Below are 14,715 nucleotides of genomic sequence, written 5' to 3' on the forward strand. Positions count from 1 at the left end.
AAGGGGGAGGATGCTCATTAGAAATGCAGATTTTTGGTCCGTACCCAAGATCTACAGCGTCAAAATCACCTCAGTGGGAAGAAGCATCCACATTTTTCACACACGTCTTCAGAAAATTCCATTGCTCACTCAAATTTGGCAATTCATCAATCAAGGCTAGCACATTATTTTGTGGTGAGGAGTCAAGGCCTAGAGAGGCTGATGGTCAGGCTCACAGTGGTCCCTATGTAGACTCAGGCTTCCTGCCTTTAGACTAGTGATTGTCAGTACCCCATGTGTCTAAAGTAGTTTTGAGTGTGCCGTCAGGTTCAAACCTACTTCTGGGTCATTAGGGTGATCTCAGCACCAAAAGTAGGATAGCATGGTTCTTAATAAGGTATGAAAGTAGACACCCAAGGACTAAAGGTAGGTGTTTGTGTGCTGCTGCTCTTGTCTAAACTAAAACCTGAATGGACCTTATCCATTTTCTCTCATCCTTTCTGTCTTTTATGAGCCTGGAGACCTGTGCACAGTTGTGAGGATGTTAACTTAGTTAACTGAGTTGATCCCCCAGCATGCTGAGCTTTGGATCTGTGTGCCCAGTTGATATGAACGTTCTTAGGCTATAGGCTTTCTTAAAATGGAGGTTTGTGTATTTTAATATTGCCTATGTATGTTGCATCCAGAAAATTAGAATAGGGTCATTAAAATTATAGACATAAACCCAGTAGTGCCTACTAGGGAATATATAAATATCCAGCAAATGCTTATTGATGTCTGTTACGTCCAAAATTTATTTTTTCAGTGTTCTGTGGTGAGAATTTAAACTGTAACGATAATCCTGAATATATGCAAGATCATAATCACCTTTTAAGTCATTAGGAAAGATTGGATTCTACTCAGTGTCATTTTAGTGTCAGCCAATTTGTCTATTAATTTTTGGAAACAGCAGTATCCCACTGTCTAGGATATGTTAAGTTCCACTGAACTCTGTTCCACAGTTCATTTTCTTTTCCTTTCACTCTCTTTCTCTCACTCTCTTTTCTTTCTCTCTTTCTTTTCTTTCTTTCCTTTCCTTCCTTCCTTTCTTTCTTCCTTCCTTCCTTTTCTTTCTTTTTTTCTTTCCTTCTTTCCGTCTCTCTCTCTCTTTCTTCCTTAGGGCCTTCCTCTATCACTCAGGCTAGAGTGCAGTGGCATGATCACAGCTCACTGCAGCCTTGACTTCCTGGGTTCAAGTGATCCTCCCACCTCAGCCTCCCCAGTAGCTGGGATTACAGGCCCTCACCACCATACCTAGTGAATTTTTAAATATTTTTTATAGAGACAAGGTTTCATCATGTTGCCCAGGCTGGACTCAAACTCCTGGACTCAAGCAATCCACCGGCCTTGGCCTCCCAAAGTGTTAGGATTACAGGTGTGAGCAACCACACCTGGCCAGTTCCACAGTTCTATGTGAACATGGGCCATATATAGTTCTTAGAATGGGGAACATATTTTAACAGGGATATTAATGAAAGGCTGTTTTGAGAAGCAGGTGATCAGGTTAAGCGGATCAGTTTGGGAATCACTTTGGAAAATTAAAATTTCTGTATATACAGTTTATGTGAATGTGCATGTGTCAGATAGTACTCAGTTTATCATTCCTACAACATAAATATTTATTGATTGTCTCCTGTGCATAAAGCTCTATGTGAAGTGCTGAGAATGAAAAAAATAGATCTGAGAAGTTTCTAGCGTGGTCCTGGTTGGACAAGCCCATAAAAAGCCATGATAATTTCAAAAGGCACGTGCTAAATGCCAAATGAGTAATGCAGTCAGTGAGTGCAGGGAGCAGCACTCCAACATTCACAGCACTGTAACTGTGGCAAGGTCTCCTTTGTCAATCAAGAGCTCCATGTGTGTTGGTTTCAACTCTTCTTTCACACATTTCTCATTCCTTAGCCAGTCTGAAGAACAGGAGCTTGTTATGATTTTTTTTGCTGCTCAATAGTAAAGAAATAGCCATTCTAGAAAGGAACTGGATCAAGCTCTGGAAGCCTAATACTAATATATTTACTTATCTTCTTCCTATTTCTCTTGTATTTAAAAACAATGAGCTCTAATTCTCTTTCCAGAGGATGCACTAGAAACTGCTTAATTACTGATGCCATTGTATTTGTAATGAAAATAAAGTTCTGTTGAGTCTTGCAATATTTTCATTCATGGAATTCATGTGAATCAGAATCTTTTTAGGTTGGTAGTTTGTTAAATAAATGTGTTTGACCTTCTTGTAATGGAAATGGGTTACAACACTGATCATTATGTTATTATTAGTAGTAGTAGGAGTAATTGTAGTAGTGTTGAAAGATTAATTCATTTTTGCTCTACTTCATGAAATAGGCTTAATGTCCAGTCTTTTTGATCAATATAGTTCTTGGTATCCAACCATAAAATGGGCCACATGTAAGCATTTCTGAAATGAAAGCTACAGACCAGAAATGTCAGAATATTGATGCTATTTGTGTATTCTTGATTACCTGTTCTGGATCTGTCAGGATTTTGTCCTTGGGGATGATCATAATAGAATTTACATACTCAGTAGAAGATCATTCTTCCTACCTAAGTAAAACAAATGGCTTCCCTATGGAAGGGCTACGATTATTACCAAGTTCCCTGACAGTACCAAGACAGTGCTCACAGAATCACTGACTTTCTTGGATCTGAAAAAGGCATTGTAGGCAACCAGAAGTCTTAGGTAAGATTCGTTGAAGTAAAGAGCAGAGAATAGGGTGCTGTGTAAGGAGAGGTAATACGTGTTAATGTACGGAGGGTGGAGTAAGCAAGCTGTGTTTATCTGGGTACCAGTGAGGAGGGTTCTCTGACTGGAATGAAGTGATTACATTCCCATCGGACAGTAGTGGGAGGGAAAGTTAAAAAGGCGAGATCCAATCAGAGGCCAAATTCCTTACAGTGATTTAGTAATAAGCAAAGGAAGGCTACGTATCAGTTTTGGGGATTATTTTAGCATCAGACAAATTTAGAACCAAATCCAAACTCTGGCTTTTTTCTTGGCTAGGTAAACCGAGAAAAGATACTTAACCTCATAAAAATCTTAGATTCTTCATCTATAAAATAGAGTCAATAATATCTTCCTCATAGAGAAGTTGTGCTGATTAAAGAAGATTCTATATGAGAAGCCCTCAGCAAAATGCCTGGTGGAAATGGAGTTCTGAGCAGGGCAGTGAGGAGATAAAGGCGATGTTATAGAGAGACTGATCTCTGGCAGCTGTATGCAGAAGAGATGGAATCAGAAGAGACCAGAGACGGGGCACTAGTTTATGGCATAGCAGTACCCTAGGAGGTGAAGCACAGGCTGTCATACTAGGAAGAAGAGGACACAACTGTACAACTCTATTCTCTTTTTCATTGCAGACTTTCATTTACCTTGTTCTGTGATGTTAGAGCTCTATAACCTTGTTCTGTGGTGTTAAAAGTACAACAACAATCATAGATTCTTTCTTTTTCCTTGAACAGGCTGCCAGCGATCCATAGGTCTTTCCAATGGGAAAGCCAAGGTGTGCAACTACAGTGGGTGGTATTACTGCAGCAGCTGCCACGTGGACGACAGCTTTCTCATCCCAGCACGCATAGTCCACAACTGGGACACTTCAAAATATAAGGTAGGTACAAAAACTGGGCTCACTTCATAATAATAATTCAGGTGTTCATGTGTTCTCTGGTGGATTATAAAGATAGTGATCAAACAATTTGAAGCAGATATGATTAGTAGTCTCATAAAAGCTGCAAGACCTTACCTAATGCTTCTTATATATCTCACAGTTGAAAGGCTTCTTAACTATGACTCTTATTAGTTTCCTCATTTAAAAAGACATATAGAGCAGTTTTTACTTCTGGTGCTAAGAGAGAATTCTGAGAGAAAGGAGCCTCTTTTATTATTTTTTATTTGATCTTCAACCTCACAACACTATGGGAAGATAAAAATGGGAAAATAATACACACATGAGCATGCTAGTGATCTTTCTAGGCAAAGACTTACATAATCCAAGATATTTCTTTTTTTGTTGGTTTTGTTTTTTTTTTTATTCATTTGTTTGTGTCTAGGTTTTTGTTTGTTTGTTTGTTTTTTGGTTTTTTTTTTTTTGAGACAGTAGTCCCAAAGTACAATTCCAAGTAGCTGGAATTACACGTGCATACCACCAAGCCCAGCTAATTTTTGCAGTTTCACCAGGCAACATGGTGAAACCCCATCTCTAACTCCTGCCCTGGCCTCCCAATGTGCTGAGATTACAGGTGTGAGCCACTGTGTGGCCCGAGATATTTCCTGTAGTAGAGTAGCGCTCCTACTCACGTAAAGGTCAGTCTTCTAGCAAATCCAGGCCTTTGAAACTAGAACCAAAACCTTGAGCGAAGCTAAGAAGACTTCTGAGTAGGGGCCAAAAGCAAGAAACAATACAGAGAGCCATCCTCAGGCCTTCAGACTGTTGTTTTCTAAAAAGGAGAGAAAGTGAGAATCACAGGTATAGGCTAACAGCTTTGCAAATTAACTGCTAACAGCCAAAGAGGCTGTTCAGGAAGTATAAATAGCAGGCTTAGTAGCTCTAAAAATCCAAGTCAGTAGAGGAGAAGAGGAACAGGGGACACTCAGACTTCGGAGAGGAAGTTTGGAATGGGGACGCTCAAACTTAGGAGCTTAGAGACGAGAGGAGGGACCAGCAAAGGAGGCCAAGAAGGAGTGAGCAGTGAGGTAGAAGGATCCCAGGGTGTGTGACAAGCCACGTGAAGAAAGCGTTTTCAGATGAATTGTGACAGATGCTGATAGGTCAAATAAGATGAGCACTGAGAAATGACGATTGGCTTTAGTAATTAGTGACCTTAATGAAAGCAGTTTGAATGGAGTGGTGGGAGCAAAGGTCTGATTGAAGTGGGTTCAACATAGAATAGAGAGAGAGAAACAAGAATAGACAACTCTTTGGAGAAGTTGTGCTATAAAGGGAAGAAGAGACATCAGGAGTAACTTGAAGGGAAGTAGAATCAAGTTAGGTTTAATTTTTGTTTTGTTTTGTTTTGTTTTAATGGAAAAATAACCATATGTTTTCTACACTGATGTAAACCATCCAGAAGAGAGAAAATGATACAGTTGACTCACTGAGAATGATGGAATTGTGTAAACGATAGTTTGACTATTGCTTGGAGCATGGAATAAGAGAAAAAGCTGTCTGTGGCCATGGGGGCCATAGATACTTAGATGCGGTGTTAGAAGCTTGTTGAAGTTGTCTTCCATTTATATCATTAGCTTTCATCAGATTCTTTTATTTCTGCATCTGTGATCTTAAAGAGATGAGATACCCAGTCCAAGACACCCTATAAAGTGCTATTATCGTCTACTTCATAGAGAAAATAGGGATGATTATGCAATAATCCTGTCAACTGACCTACAAACATGCCTACATCCACATCTATCCTCATTGTCCTCCTTCCAGCCACCGAAGAAACATTACTTGTCTTTTGAAAGTTTATTCCTGCTGCCTGTGTTCATGGTCTTCTCCTCTTTTCTCCATCGCACTTTTGCCAAATCTCTTCTCATTGCCGTCACAATTTTGCCAAATCTTGTTGACTCTTGGCAGTTTCTTATTCTACTGGACTGTATCTAGGATACACTATTTAACCAGATGGACCATACTCCCCTTGAATTATCCTGCCTTGGTTTTGATAACACACCCCTAGTTCTCCTCCTTCTAACTCTTCTTTTTCTTTCTTTTTTTTTTTTTTTTTTTTTTTTTTTGAGACGGAGTTTGGCTCTTGTTACCCAGGCTGGAGTGCAATGGCGCGATCTCGGCTCACCGAAACCTCTGCCTCCTGGGCTCTAGCAATTCTCCTGCCTCAGCCTCCTGAGTAGCTGGGATTACAGGCACGCGCCACCACGCCCAGCTAGTTTTTTGTATTTTTAGTAGAGAAGGGGTTTCACCATGTTGACCAGCATGGTCTCGATCTCTCGACCTCGTGATCCACCCGCCTCAGCCTCCCAAAGTGCTGGGATTACAGGCTTGAGCCACCGCGCCCGGCCCTAACTCTTCTTTTTCAATCACCTTTTCTAATTTCTTGTCCTCTGCCTGCACCTTTAATAGTGGACTTGCTTAAGATTCATTATTTTGTTTCCCGCTTTATACTCTTTCTACTGGGCATCTCCTCCCCTACATGGTTTTAACTACCAGGACTCATATGCTGACAGTTCCTGCTTTTATCTGCAGCTCCAGTTTTGCTACTGAAATTGAGATCTGTGGTTTTAATTGTCTATTGGACATCTCAACTTTAGTTTTCAACCTACTAGTCTTCAGGATATATAAACTGGTTAGGTATATGGTACAGCATTTCCACCCTTGCATTAAAAAGGTATTCGAATTTGGCAAGCCCAGGAATCTAACTTCTTACTGAAGTAGCACTCTAGGCTTAGGATTCTATTATGATCCTGCATCTTACATACATAATAGATGACATACTTAATTGCCTGATATGAACAAAAGCTTTTCTGATCCTTCTGCCAGAATGTGTGACATCTGCCTTGGATGTATCTTCTGTGCAAGATGCATCCTATAGAAACAGGCTGTATGACTGCTTTTAAAATTGATCCATAATAGTTGTAGATGTTTATGGATTATATGTAATATTTTGATACATACATAGAGCATGTAATAATTAAATCAGGGTATCCATCACCTCAAATATTTATCATTTCTTTGGGTCGGGAACATTCAAAATGTTTTCTTCTAGCTATTTTTGAAATATACAATAAATTATTATGAACTATAGTTGCCCTACTATACTATTAAACACTAGAACTTCTTTCCAACTGTATTTTTACACCCGTTAGCCAACCATTCTTCATTCCCCTCTTCCCCCTACTTTTCTTAGCCTCCTGTAACCACCATTCTACTCACCACCTCCATGAAATCAACTTTTTGGCTTCCACATGTGAGTGAGAGTGTCTTTTCTGTGCCTGGCTTATTTCACTTTAATTTCCAGTTCTATCCATGTTGCTGCAAACGAGAGAAATTTATTTATTTAGAAACAGGTCTCACTCTGTCATTCAAGGTGGAGTGCAGTGGCACACTCATGGCTCACTGCAGTCTTGACCTCCTGGGCTCAAGCAGTCCTCCCACCTCAGCCTCCCAACTAGCTGGGACTATAGGTGCACACCACTACATTTGACTAATTTTTGTATTTTTTGTAGAGTCTGGGTTTTGCCTTCTTGCCCAGGATGGCCTCAAACTCCTGAGCTCAAGCAATCTTCCCACCGTGGCCTCCCAAAGTGCTGGAATTACAGGCATGAGCCAGAACACCTGGCCAAGAATTTTATTCTTTTTTATGGCTGAATAATATCTCATTGTATATATATACCAGATTATCTATTCATCCATTGATGGGCACTTAAGTTGATTCCACATCTACCTTCTTTTGGATATATATCTGCAGTAAGATTGCTAGATCGTATGTTAATTCTATTTTTAATTTATTGAAGAACTCCCCTACTGTTTTCCACAGTGGCTGTGCATTTGCATTCCCACTAACAGTGTCTGAGCATTCACTCCCTTTTCTCCACATCCTCACCAGCACCTGTTATTTTCTGTCTTTTTGGTAATAGCCATTTTAACTGGAGTAAGATGATACCTCATTGTGGTTTTGATTTGCCTTTCCCTGATGATTAGTGATGTTGAGTTTTTTTGTTTTTGTTTTTGTTTTTGTTTTTGTTTTTGAGATGTAGTTTCACTTTTGTTGCCCAGGCTGGAGTACAATGGCATGATCTCAGCTCACCACAACCTCCGCCTCCCGGATTCAAGCCATTCTCCTGCCTCAGCCTCCCAAGTAAGTGGGACTACAGGTGTGAACCACCACGCCCAGCTAATTTTTGTTTTGTTAGTAGAGACGGGGTTTTACCACATTGACCAGGTTGGTCTTGATCTCTTGACCTCGTGATCCACCCACCTTGGCCTCCGAAAGTGCTGGGATTACAGGCGTGAGCCACCGCGCCCAGCCAGTGTCAATCATTTTTTAACATACCTGTCCATTCAGATCTTTTGCCCATTTTAAAATAAGATTTTGTTGTTGTTCTTATTGAGTTGAGTTGCTTATATTCTGGTTATTAATCCTTTGTTGGATTAATGGCTTGCACATATTTTCTTCCATTTTGTATATTGTCTCCTCTCTTTGTTGGTTGTTTCTTTTGCTATGCAGAAGGTTTTTAGCTTGATGTAATCCTGCTTACCTATTTTTGCTCTTGTTGCTTGTGCTTTTGAGGTCTTACCCAAAAAATCTTTGCCCAGGCCAATGTTTTGAAGCATTTTTCCAATGCTTCCTTCTGGTAATTTTATTTTGTCAGGTCTTACATTTCAGTTTTTAATACATTTTTAATTGATTTTTGTATATGCTGAGGCGTCTAGTTTCATTCTTGTGCATATGGATATCCAGTCTTCCCAGCACCATTTACTGAGGAGACTGTCCTTTCCCCAGTATATGTCCTTGGCAGCTCTGTTGAAAATGAGTTGACTGTAAATGCATGGATTTATTTCAGGGTTCTCTGTTCTGTTCCATTGGTGTCTGTTTTTATGCCACCTTGCTAACAGATGTCTGAGACTTACTTTCATTGTAACTGTGTCACCTGGGAGCAAGTAGGTGGGGAAGGGCCCTAGAGTTGTCAGCTACCTGGAATCTTTGAAGTCTAAAACAAACATAAAAATTGTGAGTGGCCAGTTGGTCATGTCCTTTTCTAATATATCCCTGGGCAACTCTGTTTCCAGTTCTACCCAATAATCATCCAAATCTTCACTGTTTTCGAGATGCTTCATTCTAATTATTCTCAGCATATGACCTTGTCTCCTACTTCAGGGAGAAAAATGAAGTTATGAAATATGAATATGAATATCTACAAATCTATCTGTATTACCTATCCTGTTTTCCCTCCTGTCTTGAGAGAAAGAAGAACCCCTTCTCTTGTTTAGGGACCATCTTTTCACCTGTGCTCCAGATACTTTTATCCATCTAGGGAACCCCTGTTTATTCTTTGAGAGCTAAAGAAGGCATGTCCTCTGTGGTGATAGCTATTTTGTTGCTCCTCACCACTCCCCATTGACTGCGTTGCTGGCTCTCTCCTTTGCGCTACCATTGTGTCATGTGGACCTTGAGAATTGCACTTAATAGCAGGAGCTTGGAAAACCTCCACCCTTTATCAGGTGCTTAATTTTTGGGGGGACATTGCTTGAATTTCCTAGAGCCTTAGTTTTGTAACCTGTAAAACGAGCCCAGACTTTCAGGGCTCAAGTCTTGGCATTGTCACTTGTTAGTTAGCTGTTTAACCTAGGCAAGTTATTTAGACTCTGTGCTTCAGTTTCCTCATGTGTAAATAAGGATATTAATGCCTTATAGAGTTACTGCGGGGGAAATGGGTGAATGCATGTATCATGTTTAGAACAGTGCTCAGCACATAGTGTGTACCAAGTAAGTATTTGCTCTCATCATAATTTCACATATTTACCTAAAACGGTTGTGTGAATTGGGATAATATAAGAAAAGCACTTAGCTGGCCTGGCGCAGTGGTTCATTCCTGTAATCAGAGCACTTTGAGAGGCCGAGGCAGGTGGATCACCTGAGGTCAGGAGTTCACGACCAGCCTGACCAACATGGAGAAACCCCATCTCTCCTAAAAATACAAAATTGGCCGGGCATGGTGGCGCATGCCTGTAATCCCAGCTACTCAGGAGGCTGGGATTGAACCTGGGAGGTGGAGGTTGCGGTAAGCCAAGATCCCTCCACGGGACTCCAGCCTGAGCAAAAAGAGCAAAACTCTGTCTCAAAAAAAAAAAAAAGAAAAAGAAAGAAAGAAAGAAAAGAGAAAAAGAAAAGCACTTAGCAAATGACTTTGATAAGCACTTAATGAATGGATGCTGTTACTATTTTTATTATCATAACATCTATATAACAGCTAGTTGCTTGTCTATTTTCTCTATAAAGGTGAGCTCTCTGGGCACACAGAATGTGTTTTAGCATAGTTCTGACACATAGCAAATAAGCAGGAATGTATATTAAATAAATGAAAGAATGAAGCCTGTCCCCTGGGAACCTCAATCTGAACATTTCCCAAATTGGCTTTATCACATCACATTCACCAGATATTCCCCTGAGTACACAATACCTGCCTTAGTGAATGGCCCACAGTTACCACTGCCAGATGTGGGAGACCTCCTGGACTCCTCCCTCTCCCACACCTACACTGCCTAAGCCACTAGCAAAATCAAGCCTTAATTTTAGCTCTTGAGGTCATGCTCTCCACTGTACTCCCGTCCCACCGCACTAACTCCAACCCTCAGTCTCACTCACATAAAGAAAGTCAGGAGCCTCCTATTTGTGCTTCCTGCCTTTAGGCGTTGCTCTCTGGTTGTTATATTTCAAAAGAAAAGTCCAAATCTTACGTTAAGTAAGTTTCTTACTCTCTCTTAGTCTTAGTTTCTTTGCCTTTGGAATGTAAATAATAGTAGAACCCAATTCATAAGGTTGCTGTTTGCTTAAATGAGTGATTCACAGAAAGCACCTGGCGCAGGGTGTGGCATCGTAAGCCCTCAGTTATGGTTAGCTTTTACTACGATTGTATACAGGACAAATACAAGTCTCTTAGCCTTTGCGATCCTTAGTCCCTGCCTGCCTTCCTAGCTCCTTCATCCATAACTGCTCCTTAAGCACCAATCTCTTTATCAATATTACGGTTATCCATCTATTTCCCTGTCATGCCATGCTATTTCACACCTCTTGTCTTCCTCTTGTCCTCATCCACAACTGCAAATCCTAAAACCTGGCTTAAAACCGCTTTTCCTCTCCTGATTCTTTCCTTCCCCTCTACCAGACAAAATTATCATTCTATCCTCTGCTTCTTGTACTTGACACTTTGAATATAGGCTATAAATATATTTGCCATGTGTGTATTAGATAAAAACTTACTTAGAGGGAAAGAATGCTAGTTGAGCTTGGTTTAAAAGTTTTAGATTAATCTGCTTGGAGCGGGGCTTTGACGGCTATGAGAGGTATAGAGAGAGCAAGAAAGTGAGGCAGTCCCAGCCCTGTGATCCATAGGCGCGTGGCACCTGCCAGCAGAATGCACACCGATTAGTGAAGCAAAAGCAGAAAAGGTGGCACTGAATGAGAAAAGTAAAAAGGCAAACATGGTTGATGAGGGCATGAAATAGAGGAGGAGCTCCAAGTCTGTTTGCAATGAGCTCTGAAGGCCACAGAAACCACCAATGTAGCCGTCATCGACACCCAGAATCTCTCTGTAAAGCAGGATGTTTTGTTGTGGTGGTCATTCAAGTAACTAGGTTTGATTTTGAGAGGACAGGTAGGTCATTGAAGATATTAGGTACACTTGCTTCATCCATGCTGCACATGAGGAAAATCTCCTTTGTCAGACCATTCCTTCCCAGGTTCTTAGTGGACCAAGGAAGATTTTAAAGAAAAAAGGGACCTGGTGGATTTTATCTGGATCATCTGTCACTGGCATTAAGTAACTACATTACATTTAGTCCGGTATCTGTCTTTGCTCAGTTATCAGGATTTAACTTAATTCTTCTAATTGTGAGGATAAATTCAGACCTATCAGTTTCCAAGACCAGACATTGTTCTGTTAGATCTGCCTGCTATCCTTAATAGCACGTACGTGACTGGCTTGAATATCCATTTACAAGAGTGAAAAAATGGTTTTGCAGAACAGAATGAAATCTGTCATCTTAAGCATTTCCTGGCCTGCCCTCTGGAGTATTAATAACCCTAATTATTTTTTTAAAGCAGGATTTCATCTATTTTCTGGTGTTATACTGAAGATTGAATTGAGCTTCAAGATTAGGAAGCAGCTAAACCCTATCCTCAATTTCTGTGGCCATTTTCTAATAAAATTCTCTTTGAAGATAACTTTCCCTGTCCCCTAATCAAAAATATCAAGCATAGCAAAGAGGAACTCAAACAACCCCAACTCTTCCAAATAGTTCCCCTTAGTTTTGTTTAAAAAAAATTTTTTTGTTTGTATCCTAGCTGGAATATTCATATTCCATTTAGCTAGGGGGTTTCCATGTTACATAAACCATTTCCTATCTCTGCATCTTGAGAGGTATTCAAGGCAAGCTCCACTGCCTTTGCAGAGCTGGGGAAAAGCTCACTGATGGGAAAAACCTCTCGATTAGAATGATTTGCAGATTCTGAGAACAAACTGTAATTAAACTGAAGGTTTCTTAATTCCTCCTCCATTAACCCACAGTGACTGTTTTAAGAGGACTAAGAAGCATCATAGAATTGATTTTATTATGATTTTGGCTATGAATTTTTTATGATAGAGATGGGAATAAATACAGGAAGGAAATGTTTTACCAAAGCAATAAGTAGTTCTTTTACGGTGGTAAGATTATAGATTTTTTTTTTCTCTCTAGAAAAAAATTGATGTTTAGTCTCCACATTTTTAGTAATGTGATTATATTACTTTTATAATTTTATAAATTTTAACTGTCATATTCTATTTAAGAAAATATGTTTTAAAAGTTAACTTTTTAAATGTCTCAGAATCTTTTTTTTTTTTTTTAAGATAGGGTCTTGCTCTGTTACCCGGCTGGAGTGCAGTGGCATGATTGCAGCTCACCGCAGCCTTGAACTCTGGTGATCAAGCATCCCTCCCACCCCAGCCTCCTGAGTAGTTAGGACTACAGGTGCATGCCACCACACCTGGCTAATTTTTTAATTATTTTTTGGTAGAGACAAGGTCTCACTATGTTGCTCAGGCTCGTCTCAAACTCCTTGCCTAATACAATCCTCCTGCCTCGGCCTCCCAAAGTATTGGGATTATAGGTGTGAGCCACTGTGCCTGCACCAGAATTATAAATGTAAATGATTGTTCTGTCCTGTGATGACAGATAACATGAGGGTTTAATGTGGTAAGTGAGGCTGTTTTTCCCTAAATGCCTTGCACTGCTATTTTTTTTTTTTTTTTTTTTTTTGAGACGGAGTTTCACTCTTGTTGCTCAGTCTGGAGAGCAGTGGCGCAATCTCAGCTCACTGCAACCTCCACCTCCTGGGTCCAAGTGATTCTTTTGCCTCCCTCCCAAGCAGCTGAGACTACAGGTGCCCAACACTGCCCACCCCCCACCCCCACCCCCCACCCCGGCTAATTTTTGCATTTTTAGTAGAGACAGGTTTTCACCATGTTGGCCAAGCTGGTCTCAAACTCCTGAACTCAGGTAATCCATCCGCCTTGGCCTCATAAAGTGCTGGGATTACAGACATGAGACACCACACCCAGCCTGCACTGCTATATTTTATTCATTCTTTTTTGAATACAGTATACTTTCAGTAAGTTCAAGTTTCAAAAAGTAAAAGGGGGCATGTGTACATACATAAATAATCTTTTTACCCACCCCATTCTTCTCAGAGGCAACCAAAACACTTCTTTCTTGTGTATCCTTCTGAGATATTCTATGTACATGTATTTTTTATACAAAAATGACAATATAGTATACACCCTGTGCTTAGAGAGCTTCCCATTTAGATAATAAAACTCTTCCTTGCACTTTTAAAAATATTTCATTATGAATTTTACACACATACACACACACAAACTAGTTCTTTTTTTATTTGTCCAGTGTTTTCCTGTAATAGACAGTAAGTCAGTGAATATCTACATAATATTGAATAATAATGTTTTTCATTGATGAGTAAAACTGTAGATATAGGTATGTACATTCCTAGATGTAGGTATGTCCATTGTTCATGAGTTTGATGGATAGTGCCAAGTTGCCCTCAATCAGGGTTGTATGCTTTTTGTTTTCACCTTGGAGCTTCCTATAGCTGCCTCTCTTCCCTTGGTGCCAGGATGTCAGCTGTCACCTCTGTTGTCTCTGTGCTGCTTCTAGCTATCTTTTCTTCTTTGTTGACTCTAAATATGTTATGAACTTAGAAACAAATAACCAAGCCGTAGGAATTATGTCTAAAGCAAGAGTGTATGGTTCAGAATATGGCCAGAGCATTATATATTACTCATTCATTTGTTTAGCAAGTATTTATTGGCTATTTATTGTGCTCGCTGTTTGAGGCACTGGGGACATCGTTTCTGCCCTCATGGATGCTCTTATTCTAGTGAAAGGAGAAAGACAGTAAAAAAAAAAAAATGCACAAATAGACTGGGCATGGCAGCTCATGCCTATAATCTCAGTGCTTTTGGAGGCTGAAGCAGACCAGTTTAGGCAGCATAGAAAGACCCCCATCTCTACAAAAAAAAATTTAAAATTAGCCAGGCATGGTGGTATGCACCTGTAGTCTTAACCTAGCTACTCAAGAGGCTGAGGTGGGGGCTTCCTTGAGCCCAGAAGTTCGAAGTTACGGTGAACTATGATTATGCCACTGCATTCCAGCCAGCCTTGACAACAGAGCAAAGCCTTGTCTCGAAAATAAAATAAAATAAAATGCACAAATAAGTAACTATTTTATAAATTAAATGTTACTGAACTTCAGTTTTATTTTAAAGTGAAAATCAAATGGGAGCCTACATGTTAGTGTCCTGCTTAATTACATTATAGGTTAGTCTTCATATATGGAGAAGGGGCAGGGATAAACTATTTTATGGAGTGATAAGCTGATAGAGCATGGTAACATTATTTACAAAATAAGAATTGTGAATGTAAACAATGCTAAAAATCACAGAGCAGAGTATCCAGGGAT

General features: G+C 40.0%; 1 protein-coding gene across 1 annotated transcript in view; it reads left to right on the forward strand.

The window, feature by feature from the left end:
* The window catches only part of PLEKHM3 (pleckstrin homology domain containing M3), a 209,493-nt gene that overhangs the window by 75,421 nt on the left and 119,357 nt on the right, over nt 1-14,715 (forward strand). The window contains exon 4 of the mRNA XM_003925603.4: nt 3,493-3,638. Coding sequence (XP_003925652.2) covers nt 3,493-3,638 — 146 coding nt within the window. The remainder of the gene's footprint in view (nt 1-3,492; nt 3,639-14,715) is intronic.

This window comes from Saimiri boliviensis, chromosome 5 (genome assembly GCF_048565385.1).
Source record: "Saimiri boliviensis isolate mSaiBol1 chromosome 5, mSaiBol1.pri, whole genome shotgun sequence".
Classification (NCBI taxonomy): Eukaryota; Metazoa; Chordata; class Mammalia; order Primates; family Cebidae; genus Saimiri; species Saimiri boliviensis.